Genomic DNA, 13268 nt, shown 5'->3' with positions numbered 1-13268 from the left:
AATAAAACACCTCCCCGAGCAGAGAGCTGCAAGCAGAATCATTTCAAAGGGATGGAATAAAAGGATGCTGAGACACCACAAATCTCTGCTTTATCACAACAACTCTAGGACTTAAGAAGGACCAAGAATGTACAAGTTGGATACTCCCAGACTCTGCACCAGGAAAGCACCTGGATTACTGTGTTCTGTAAATATTTGTTACCACACAGTGCAAGAGGGCAATGCTGGGTGAGCATCACTCATCAAAGAAAGCCTCTCCAGCACTTGCCACTGCCCAGGTGGAGGACAGCACAGAGCAACAGCCGCAGAATTACCACAGGAACAAGGACATGGATAATGAATCCCGTTTGAGGCTGACAGGAAAGGGAACATGGCAAAGAGATTCAGTCACTACCTCTGCCCTTATCAGAGCTCATGCACAAACCTAAGGCTTTAGAAGCAAATACAGGTGAACTCCAATATCCCGCAGTGAATGGAGATCCAATACCACATACAACATAGAAACAGTCTGTAAACAGCTGCACTGGGTGCCCTTCCAGTGACAGCAACTGGAAGAAAAACTCCAATGTCCTGAAGCCCTTACCCCAGGAACAGAACAATCTTTCCCTTTAATGATCCTCAATGGATCTTCCCTGTCATGAACCCACCCCCTCTGTCTCCTGCCAGCCTCACCTGTCCTCAAATCTAGTCTGAAGATAGGCCTGTGGCCTGTCCATCCACAATGACTTTTCCAACATCATCTGGGGATACCACCCTCCTCGCCAGGTGAGGAATCCTAGACTTTTCCTGCAGCTTTCTGTACAGAAGTTCATCATACCCAAGCCTCTAAATGTGTCTGTCTTAGCATCATCTCCTGTTTTGCTGTTCATACTCTGAGATGATTGGAATGAGATAGTGTCCAGGTCAAGCACACTTTACAGATGGATGCAGTACCACAGTGATACTCATAGAGTTCTTTTCTACTGTTAGGAACATGTTACCTTGTATAGAGACAATTGCTTAGGTCAATCATTACCCAAGATTCCAATTAGTAGTAGGAAGGAACAAGGAGACCCTCACTATACAAGCAGAGTTAGGGTTCCCTCCGAGCCTCTCCCATACACCACTCCACATTTACCCACACTGATTTGCCTGCTTTATTTTATTGTCCAGTTGCAAAGCTCCTTCAACTGGTTCCTACAAGCAAGTCACCAGCAAAGGCCAACAGTCAGCTGGCTTTGCTTCAGCAAGAGATGGAACAAAGGGAGTAAGCACTGAAGATAACAAGGCCGGCAATAAAGATAACAATGCCAGCACACTTCCATTGCAAGAATTGGCTGCTGACTGCACTCTACACTAAGCACTGACCATTTTTAACCTCTGTTCCCCATTTTAATCATATTTCCATTTGAGAACCTTCATTGTTAACAAGAAGCCTTTGTAACAGCCTTCCTCCTATGAATCCTGCTCAAACCTTCTGTCAACACACTCACAGATTTCTTAAAAGCCTCCAGTATGTATGGGAGATAGCACTTCCCATTCCCATGCCAACTCCACGCGAATGCAGGCATCTGTCCCAGGCCTGTTGTGCTTTTCAGAGCAACTCTCTGCAGATTTCAGACCTGATTTTATTTCCCTCATTTGCATTGTATTATACATTTTCCAGTCCCTGGGGAAAGAGGTAGCTTCAAGTAGTCTGTAGGCAGCAATTACCTTTTCCACTCCTTCATCCCTGTGATTTGTTACGGACAGAGCCCCTGTATTCCCCAGGGGCTGCTCTTTAGCAAGAGCCAGTGCCAGCACACAGTGAGGCATTACAAGCACCTACATTTCCATTTGTGGGTAGGAAGAGTAGACTACAAAGCAGTATTGAGCCTCAAAAAGGATATGGGAAAGGACATGGCAGCTGGGATCTAAAGAGATACATTCCACCTCCCTCCCAACCAGTTTTCCCTGTGCCCACTCTGCTGCCTGCCTTCCTCCTTCTGGCTTCACGTTGAGACCAGTGCCCTGCAAGGCTGTGGTGTTTATGCACACAGGTGTCCCTCCCTGTTACAGCAAAGACCAGTACACGCCAGAGGCCACAGGCAGCTGGGCATGACTGCTGACACGCCGCTCCTTTTCCCTCCCTTTGCCTCCTTCCCTTCACGCCTGACCTGCTCTCTACCTCTCCAAGCCATAGCTTTCTTGGGAAGAAGAGGTCACACTCACTGCAGGCTGGATGTGACCAGCCAAAACAAGATTGACAGATAAAATCTACATCCCACCCCTGATCCAGAGAGCAGAGATGGAGCGATAGCCACAGCCTGCACATAAACACATGCTTCAACACTGCCAGCTAAAACCAGACAGAGCCTGCAGAGGAGATGACAGTCAGGACAAAGAGATCCTTAGCCCCCTCCACATCTCTCTGCCAATACTCTCCCCAGCTTGCATCTTTCACACTGCTCTACCAAGAACATCTAACCCTAATCACAGCCACAGAAGGCTTGAGCAGACAGTGGGAAGGTCTTTGGGAAAGGCTCAAGACAAGGAGCAAAGCCAATGGGAGTCCTTCAACCAAGTTTAAGTTTAGTCACTGTGAATGCAGTTAACTGCACCTCTGAACCCGTGTGGTAAGGGAGCAGACTTCTCCTGCCTGCCTGGGGCATGAGTAAATTCAAAGACACAACCTCTGCAAAATCTCTTGCACAGACTCCTGAGAAAATCCTCTCTGCCTAGCTCTGGTGCCCTGACTCAGCAGAGCTGTGTGATCAGATGTCAGGCCCCTCCAGGAGTGTTATCTTTACTTTCCAATGGATGCAAGGAGGTTTTGGCCATGTTTAATCACCACACTAGGAATAAATAGGGAAGTTTACATCTCCTTCCTTTCTCAGGAAGGAGAGGGCACTAGGACAAGTGGCAACAGGCAGAAATTGATGCACAGAACTTCCACCTGAATATGAGGAAGAACCTTTTCACTGTGTGGATGACCATGCACTGGAACCAGAGAGAGTTGCCCAGAGAGGGTGTGGAGCCTCCCTCACTGGAGATATTCCAGAACCATCTGGACACAATCCTGTGCTCTGGGATAGCCCTACTTGAGCAGGGATGTTGAACCAGATGACCCACTGTGGCCCTTTCCAACCAAACCCATTCTGAGACTCTGTGACTCATTTACCTTATACAGCGTGTTTCGAATTATTTCAATATTCATTTCATCCAGGTCCTGTTCAGATATGCAGTCTTGGAAGAAAGCAGCTGAAACAGAGCCAGAGACAGAGTTAGCATTGCCCTAACCAGAGCCATGCTCAGCATTTTCCAGACTCCTCAACAATACCAGGCAGAAGCACATCCTGTGTTGAGCTTGTCCCTCCTAGGCCTGGCCCTTATCTTCAGCAGCCAAATTGTCATGACTCAAAACCTCAGGCTCCACCATGGTTCCTTAGGCCATAATAATTTCTGGGGTTCTCATATGAAAATCTTTCTTTAGCCCTTAGTCCCATGGTTTTGTTAACAGCCTATTCCCAGCAGAAATTTTCAGCTCTAGCCCCCAGCATCAGTGATAGAGAAGCCTGTATTTAAATATAAGCAGTCCCAAAACTGTTCCCAGATGCAGGCACTTGGAGGTGACAAGGCAGCTTTGAACTGCCTGCTACAGCATTGCAGGAGTGCTTAAGCACCTGTGAGACAGCAGCTAGTGAAACACAAGGAGCTGATGCTTCTCCCTCCTTCTACAATATCTTAGTGGGGATTAAGGTATGATGATGCCATAGCTCATATAGCCCATGACACTGATCATGGCTGGAGTCAGGAGTTGTTTCTCCTGGTCAAGTCTATCAGTCTCATTTTCCACTTCTTCCAAGGGCTTTTATTTCTCTAGCTGAAAGTTAGTAACAGGAGACAGAATAAATTACTAGGGCTTGGTAGGATGCTTAGCCCTACATACTTTGCCAGAGTACCCCTGGGAGGGAGTTGGAGAAGTTGTTGCCACCTAAAGAACACAGATTTCAGATCAAACAGGTGCTGCAAGCTGCAGATATAGATGAGTATTGTACATCTACAGTGTAAATGCAAACGAGTGGTACAATAAAACCCATTGACAGGACTTCCTGACTTCAACTCTCACTCAGTAACCAACTTTGCTGAATTTGCTACAAAGAGAAATCTGATCTGTCTCAGCTTACACAGTGCAGCTGTGGGTAACAGGCACCACAGCCGTGCTGAGAACTGACCAGTGCTCTGCTCTGTACAACAATGCAGCTGCAATGCAGGCTCACACCTCTGGCCTGCACCACTTTTACAGCATGAGCTGCATGGAAGAACAGCAGCCACAGTGTGGGTCTGGAGGGTCCTGAACAGAGGTTAACCTCTGCAGAAGTTTCTTTGCAGCACCAGAGCACAATGCCACGTGTCCGGGGAAACGCTGCTCCCGATGGTTGGCAAAAATGCAAACAGTGTGTGCCAGGACTGGTTTTTACTGCAGGATGTGCTGGCCAGCCTGGAGAGCTAAGCAGTGGCTACTTCAGAGTAGCTGAGGAATGAGTACACAGCTATTTCAGTTCTTGGCCCTCCAATATCCCAAATTAAGCTTACAGCCCTGTTAACCTATGAAAGCCATTTGGGGTTAGGCATTCCCACCAAGCCACGTAGCTACTCAAGTCCTTTTAGGAGATAGAGCTGCTGTTTCTTTGCGTGTGGTCACTGGAAAGAGTGCAAGTTAAACAACTGAAGCCTGCATGCCTGCTTGTTTAGGCAACACAGCTACTCCCCATGTTCCCCTGCTGAAGAAATGCCACACTGGTTGGTACACAGCCCCAAGGGCATGGCCAGGGCAAAGGTCTGGAGAAGCTAGCTCAGGCAGGGCTGGAGCAGGCAAAACCAACTCATGTACAAGTACATGAAAGCAAGAGGCAAAGACCCTCAATTGCCTGCCTTGTTGTCCAGAAGCACCTCAACACTGACATGGGGCATTTTCACTCCATATTCTGCTGGAAGCCTTAAGGTCTCAGAGATAATATCTCTGAAATACTCTGTTCTATCTTCTTACCAAAATGGGAAGGTTCCCACTTGTGAGGAGGATTTTCTTCCCACACATCATCCCCACAGTGGGCTCAACTCAGCTGCATGCAGAGCCTCAGTTCTCCTGCTCTGTTGTTGCCCTGCCTTGCAACCCAGATCTCCTGAGGCAGGTTCTCCCTTCTTTACTGGCCACAATTCATTTTTCCATGATGACTACCTCATTTGCCCCATTATAACACAGAGCATTTACAAAAGCACTTTCAGTTCCAAAGCCAACTATTTCTATCAAAGATAGCATGATGACTTAGAGTGTTTTCTTCTTTCTAGCAACCCCAAAAGAATGACTAATCACTGACTCAGGCATATCTCCTTACGTTTTTGCCCACAGATGCTAAACTAGAAAGTCACCTGTGACTACCTCCCCTACTACTGCAAAGACTTCCATATTTTCTCCAGAACCACTTCCTACACCTTTTATCTTTAAAGAGCAGATCTGTCTGACTAGCTCTTCATAAGACACTTGGTTTTAGCATTATGTGCCTCCTAAACAAGCCTGTAGCCCTGAGACAATATATCTCAGTCCAGGATGCTGCTATACAATGAGTTTTAAAAGGCTTTTGGAGATTTCTTTGTTTTGCTGTGGTTGTTTGGGTTTGTTTTTTGTTTACATAAAGGGCTTTTATTTAACTAGTGCTAATTTTAGTAGTCCCAGAATAAGACTGGGCATGTGCAGATCTCTGTAATTATCTATAAAAACAGTATACAAGAAATTACCTAATGGCCCAACTAAAAGTGCTAGAAATCAAGTGATTCATTCCAGCAGAAGACCCAATAGCTTTTCACTAAGGAGACTCAAGGCCTGGCTCACAAAAACCAAACTGTCCAGCACTTTGCCCTACCACTGTGATGGCCTGGACACTGATTGAAGGGCACAGAGAGGTAGCTGGTCCTCCAGAGGAAAAGACAGCATAGGACAGACATAAACCTGAACTCAAGCCCAGCCACCAAAGCAGTACAGCCACAGCTGTGCATTACCCACCACTTTGTCTTCCTGGAGCACAATTTAGGCTTAGCTGGAGATAGTCAGACTGGGGGAGAAAGGGACATCTGTTCCACCACGGACAGCTGAAAGGTATTTTGAACAGCTCCACTCACCCAGGGGAGTGTCCACCAAGATTGCATTGTAAAGCTCTGCAGGTGTCTGAGCAATGTTCACAGCTTCCATCTGCTCAAAACTTCCCAGAGGATGGCATTTGGGCACCAGCTCGGAGATGGAACGCTGGTGCAGAGTCCCAGTGATCAGCAGAATGACATTGTCAATCATGTAGCTGTACCTGGAGGAATGAAAGAGAAAGACTGAAACAATGCATACAATATGAAACCCAGCAACAGGCACACATCATCTCCTCGTGAACATCTCCAGAAAGATGCACACTTCCCACAAAGAAGTACTAAGGCACCTCCTTAGCATCTGTTTATCATGCCAGCCTAGGAGAAGGCAGTCAGGCATAATCCCAGGCTGTGATTTATGCCACAGCTGAACCACACCATCTGGGTACCACCTACCACTGAAGAGCATTAGACTGGAACTGACTTCTGGAGGTCTCTGGCCCCATACCCTGCTCTGAGCATGGCCAGCTCTAACTGCTCAGGCAAAAAGACTTTTGAATGTTCATATGAACTTTGAATTACTTGCAAGGATGTGTTTCTCACAACCTCCCTGGGGCTCTGCTTCAGCATCCAACCACATTTGCAATGAAAGGCTTTCCCTAACGCTCCCCCATGGTCATCTGTCTACTGTCTCTCATTCTAACCCCACACACCTCCAAGAGGAGCCTGGCTCCAGTTTCACTGCCAGCAACACTGCTCCATCTTGCCAAGTGAAAGGAGGAACGGTCACATTTCTGCCGCCTCACTCCATTCCAACAACAACAGGACTGGCAGCTTTGGCACAACCTTCTCTCACACCCTCAAGAAGCTACACACACGGTTTTTCACACCTTACACCAAAAGCTACAAACTTCTTTGCATTAGCCCAAGTTATGACACCCCAAACCAAGTTCTCCATTTATGTTGTTCAGGATTAGCAGATTCAGTCTTTGGCACTGCAGCAATGGGACATTCAATCTGGAATCACAGTACCTGGCATAAGTTCCACCAACACAAGCCCTCTGTAGCCCTCCTCTCCAATATGTCCATTTTTCTCCTGCACTGAGCAGCCCAGAACTGGGCATAGCATGCCAGGTGAGGTCTCCCCTGAGCAGAGGAGAAAGAACACCTCCCAGTACTCCAGTCCAGCCAGAGAAGAGAGACATAGCTAGCCTGAAGACTGGGAACACATGAAAGGCTGGTAACCTTCTCACAGTAGAAGGTCCAAGCAAGGGATCGAGGCATCACGTAAATAGCAAGTGTCCCCGGCAAGAACAGCAGTGATACTCTAGGCATCTTCACCACCAGCTAAGCCACGAGCCAACCAAGCTGAGAACTTGATAAACATCAAGTGACATGAGGGGGTTTTTTTAGTCAGCAGAAGTTGTTTTTGCACATATCCCTGAGTATCACAGGGAAGAGGCACAGATGCTCAAGAGCAGGGTATGTGGCATTTTACACTCCCTTGATCTCACTCCTAGAACTCTAAAAAGTTAGATGATGGAAAAGACCTGAAGAAGCTCCTTGGCAGGAGCTGCTTCAAAACAAATGAGATCAGGCCTGAACTAGAATGGCAAAAGGAGCTATGCACATCTGGAGTTGTAGAGAGTCAGGCTTCCCACCGGTACTTGAGTACTGAAGAAAGGGAACTTAAGGCCAGCATCCTGGGATGGAGGCAAAGACAGACATGGCAAGGCTCTGGTGATGTTTGACAGACACACTGGGATGCTGCTGGTCTTTGCATTTCCAAGCTAACAAAGAGCACAGTGCAGACCTGCTTCCCTTTAACCACATCAAAGGCAGGTAAGCAGAGCCAGTTAAAGGCAGATTTTGCTAGTTTTTATTAGATGGGCTGATTGCCTCTCAAATATGCTCAAAGGGCACGTCCATGAAAACATCAAATCCACACCTTAGTTCCTCAAACAGGTGCTGCTTTTTTCTCTCCACACTGCAAGGCTGAGTAATGCACCTCCTGGCCCTATGATTTTTGCAGAGCACCCTTCTGTTTTCACAGCCTGCCTTTCCTGGTTCAATCTAGAACCAGGGCAATCAGCACAAGCTTCATGTACTAGGAAACCTCCTTTTGCCCTTTAATCTGCAAGGTCATTATCTTCCCTCCTGTTTGTGCAGCTCTCACCATGGAGATGACTGCAATCTCCAGGACAGCAAGAAGGGCCTGTTTATGAGAACTGAGGTAAGTCTCCTGCAGTAAGCAGCTGGTTCCTGGTAAATAAAAGCATCTGCACCCTAACACAGATGCTTCTCCATGAGGTGCACCAGAACAAGGATACAGAAGATCATTTCCCAGCTCCACCATCTGCCCTCAACATTCAAGTTTCCTTAGTGCAACACAGTAGCTTTAAGGAAAGACCATGGCCAGCACTTCTCTCAGCAAAGCAAGGCACAATATACAACCAGACCAAATTTGTTATTTTAACTCAGCCTACAGTGAAGGAATAGGTAAGGAAATACAGACATGTATGGCAGCACACCTCCTTCCTATCCCCAGTTTACTACAGTTACCACTCTCCACAAGATATTTGCAAGGAGCCTGGCCAACGTCAACTGTACAAAAAAGGAACTGAGGAGAAGTGTCTGGAGCCCTACTGCTCTCAGGTCTTCAGAGCAGCTCACTGGAGTCCCACCAAGCTCATTCATGCCTTCCCAGTCTAGCTCAGCACAAAAGCCACAGCCAGGTTTTGGGAAAGCTGCCAAAATCTGAGTCTCTTCACACATGGAAGCTCCTTCTTTTGGACTGATGGTCTCAAGAAAGACAATCCAGCTGGCTTCCAGTGCCAGACAGCAAAGCATGGCCATCCCTGTTTAATTTATACCCCTTAACTTGACTGTTTCCTCATCCTTCAGGGAGGTCTGGGAAATGCACGGTCTATAGCCCAAATGCCAAGGAAGCACCAACTGTTTTAAAGATTACTTCACCTCCTTAAATCTTGCTGACAAAGGATTCATCCCTGCAGGAAGAGTCAATATGTGTGAGACAGAAGGGGAATTCTCATTCAAATTTCCCTCCTGAAAGCATTTCAAACCTTCACAACAACAAGGCAAATATGGCAGGACAAAGGTCTTCTTGTACCTGTTAAGGCCAGGCAGACACCAGCAGCACTACCTAATCATTCACAATAGCTCCATTTACTTCAAGCAAGGCCAAACCATCCTCATTCACATTCAATCCCTACTTAATGCCAATAAAACCAGTCACAGCTTAGCCACTCATAGCTACAGGACAAGTCTTCCAGTGCCAGGGCAGCCAGAAAAGCCTCTTGTCATCTGTGGAAGGGGCAACAGTCACATTGCTGTGTCAGGTTTCAACAAGGACCCATCTGCCTCCATCAGCAAAGCTGTCCCAAGACCACAGGAGAGGTCCTGGCTATGCTGGCATTTCCTCCCAGGCCCAAAGAAATAGATTAAGTACAGCAGCAGCAGTGTTTCTAAGAACCTCCAACTACTTGTGTAATAGAGCAACGTTTGTTGTCATCTTCCTCATCTCCTATAAAGTTGTGACCAGCTACAAATGTTTCAGCTTTCCTGGTTAATGCCTGCTCAGAGCCCTCCAAAAGCATTTTAACCTTCTCTAGCTCTCAGTGCAGCTAGTAAGAGGACCATGTTCTGGGACATACAGAAGAAAATAGAAGTAGTTTGTCACTTGCAACACCATGAAGCCTTACTTCAGCCCACATGGATGGCCTCTTCACAGCAAAACTCTCTTGCACACAAAGGTGTTTTACACTCCTGCTTTGAGCTGCCTTCTGCTCATCTGGGGACATGGGCACAAAAGCAGCCAGAGTTGGACATGCACAGTTACACCGGGCATAACTCTTCCTGTCACTCACTGAACAGAGGTGTCATATATTCCAGAAATTCACCTTCACAGAAATACAATTTTAGTCAATACTGAGAAGTGTTAGCAACATCTCACAGGAGAGTGTAATTTCTTATTAAGGGACCAAAAAGAATCAGCAAACATAGAAATATCCTCAGCATCATCCAGAACAGGACAGAGACAATGATTTACAGCTTCCTGAAGTCTGAGACAACTGGAGCCACTATCTTAGCTCCTCCAGCAATTCCTACTGCAGAACAACATGCATTGGGTGACACTCAGATAACAAGAACAAAGTCAGGCTAGGATATGCCTAGAGAAGCCAAAAGAGAGGCACTGGTGGGGGAAACCTTCCTTCCAGCAGCAGCAGGCCAGAGTTCATGCTCACTGCTGGTTTTGGGAGGTATGGTCTCAGGCACACACAGCAGAGAACCCTCATAGAGCAGAGGGGACAACCAGCCCCCAGAAGCTAAATCCTGACATAGTCACCCATGGGTAGCTATGGAGCAGAATCAAGCAGGAGTAGAACACAAGCACTTTGACAATGTATGTTTTCTCCTTCTGGCATTACTTAACTCTGATAAATGAGGTATGCAAGAAAGACTGCAGTGGCCTACTGAATATTTGGAAAGGTTGTTTTAGCATGGGAGCACATGAAATGCATGAGCACTCATCATATGGGGCATTTACAATTTGGCCTCAGGGCACTCAGGCACAGCCCTGCAAGGCAGTGACCCCAAAACAGTTACAGCTTCTCCCTCCTCCACTTACTAATCTAATCTAATCATAAAGAGTCATTGTCCTACAGAGATAGGTTGGTCTTTTATTGCTTTCTGTTCCAGGATACTAAAAAAACCGTTAACAATACTGCAAGTAGTCACAAAGCATGACTAATGATGGAATATTGCATGACCTGAGATTCTCAGGGATCCTCCAAAAGTAAAGCCAAAACTGTAGCTCAAACAGCTGCTCTGCAAGGGATCATGAGGACAGCCCTCCATGTCACAGCCAACAGACAGTAGTGGGCCAATGCAGAGGTGCATAGCAGGGGTTTTGTTGGGATGGGTTAAGATATTGCCTTGCTCAGGCAGCTTTAATGCTTTCCAAAACCAGCATTAGACATTAACTCAGACTACTGTGAGCAAGGCCAAAGTTCCTATGTGACTGCATTGGGCAGTTACTCAGATTACTATAGAAGCATGAATTTATTTTGGGACGAAAAAGGAAAATTTCCAGTGGGATCAGAGCAGTGCTCTGAACTCGGCATGAATTCCAGAGACAGCTTTAAAAGATAATGAAGTTGTTTTGACTATAGTCACTTTAGCATCTAGCACTTCCCTCTTGCAGCTCATTCAGTTCACACACTCAGGGGGTGTTGGGAGAAGTAACTTAGGGAAAAAGTTTCAGGCTGTTTTACTGCTGCTTCCTTGGGTTTGTACATAAATACACAGATCCATCTATATCCCACTGGATACTGTGCTGGTACACAGAGCCACTTGTCACACCTCTCTCAAGCTCCAAATGTTAAGCAGCCACGGGGGAAAGCAACACACAGACTTCAAAGCCCAAAAGAGCAGTGGCTGACACTAAGAATAGTGCCAACAGCTGAGATGTTTGTATCTGTGGGGTCAGCTTAAGATCATTAGTAAATAACTGCACAGATGTCCTGATCTGGAAAGGAGAGGAATGTTGCACATCAGGAAGATCTCAGTGTCTCACTGAGACTTGTTTGAGTAATAGACAATGGATGTGAACAGAGTCAAATCCTTTAATCGGTTTTTCAGCTCGTATTAGAACAGGTCAGATCAGCAGCAGTTCTACCTCTCATTGCAGCAGAAGCTCAGACAGTCCAGGGAACAGCAAGAGCAGATGCAGTGTGTGATGAGCTCTGCTCAAAGTGCCCTTGCTGGTCTCTTCCTACCTTTGCACACTGTCCTTCCTAGAGTCACACCAATACAAACCATACCTAAGTGCTACATTCGTGAACCTGCCAAAGAGAAAGCTGAGAATTTCATGGTTGCCACCACAAACCAAGGGCGCTCAGCCAGGAAGTGGGTGCTCTGCTAAACTTAGATCAACAAGACCATTTGAGAGCAAAGAGTTATAACTTCACAGTACTACAGAGGCTGTGGCAGCCTTTCAAAACCAAGTATCCAGGAATGTTCTCAGCATTAATCTAAATTTAGCTGTATCTCCACATGATTTTCACCATCCTCTAGTCTAGGTCTCTAGGGATACTGACCTCAGTTTTCCACTGGTATCATCTGTTAACTTACATGCAGTGATACAGTCTTGGCTGCATTAAAGACTAACGAGAAAAAAGCTGCAAGAAATACTTTTAATTTTAAGGCTTTGTGAATTTGACTCAATGTTCCTGATGTGTAAAAACCCCTTGAAACATCAGGGAATGTTTTAAGCACCTTGCAGCCTGGTGCAAGAATCTCTGGTTACCTAAACTTGATGTCTCAAAGTTTGAGAAATACAAGGCTGATATGCAAAACTGAGCCCTAGCACTCTGCACCATGTTGAACAGACTTGAGTCCTAATTAAATTTTAAATATTGACCAAAACCATGTAATCATGCTGCTTTCTCAGGGACCAGCTGCAGAAGTCAAACTCGCATAGTTTTTCTTATCTTACCTGTAAAGCACAAACCCCACAACATTTCATGGATATAAAATAAGAGGAAAGCCTGCACTGTTCACATTATCCCCCAAACTGTCTCTAGTAGCTAAGAAACCTGAATGAGTTTAGAGGCCTAAAAGCCTTTACCTGCTTCTCAGTGAATGTGTGGTCTGGACCCAGCCAATGTGCAGAACATCTCTGTGCATGCAGACCTGATGCCAGCAGAAGCCAAGAAAATTCATCATCTCACCTGACATGCAGTAAACCATAGGAGGTAGACACAAGATTTAGCTCAGCCTCTAAATATTGTGGTACTTATTCAAAGCTCTACGCAAGTGTTTGCTAGACTTCAAACTAGCTTACAGAATAGACCTGGCAGAGGGGACTAGGACCCAAGATGCCCCCAGGAAGCCTTCAGAAGTAGTGCTCTTGGCCTCCAGACCTTCTCTGGGCTGAACTTGTCAGTCTAGAGTATTGGGTGAGGCAAATCAATGGAAAGGTAAAAGGAAAACAAAAGCTGTTAAGGTCAAGCACGCAGTACCTTGGGAATGGTTTCAGTTGAGGAATGAAGCGTGTTACATGTAAACAGAATTGCTTAGTGAGTGCACACTCAGCTGAAGGCACTGCACATGGGTTTTCTTCTGGAAAAGCTGCAGTCACACAAATTGATTTGAGC

The 13268-nt window shown here is 46.2% G+C and overlaps 1 protein-coding gene across 1 annotated transcript in view; it reads right to left on the bottom strand.

Moving 5' to 3' along the window:
- ATP6V0D1 (ATPase H+ transporting V0 subunit d1) overlaps positions 1–13268 on the bottom strand; it is a 34018-nt gene that overhangs the window by 4216 nt on the left and 16534 nt on the right. Inside the window, exons 3-4 of the mRNA XM_071440586.1 lie at positions 6136–6314; positions 3140–3219 (exon numbers count right to left, since the gene is read on the bottom strand). Of these exons, the coding sequence (XP_071296687.1) occupies positions 3140–3219; positions 6136–6314 (259 nt within the window). The remainder of the gene's footprint in view (positions 1–3139; positions 3220–6135; positions 6315–13268) is intronic.

This window comes from Agelaius tricolor, unplaced genomic scaffold (genome assembly GCF_023055355.1).
Source record: "Agelaius tricolor isolate 1412-34295 unplaced genomic scaffold, bAgeTri1.0.p SCAF_15, whole genome shotgun sequence".
Taxonomy (NCBI): Eukaryota; Metazoa; Chordata; class Aves; order Passeriformes; family Icteridae; genus Agelaius; species Agelaius tricolor.
This window is presented reverse-complemented; position numbering and strand designations above follow the sequence as displayed.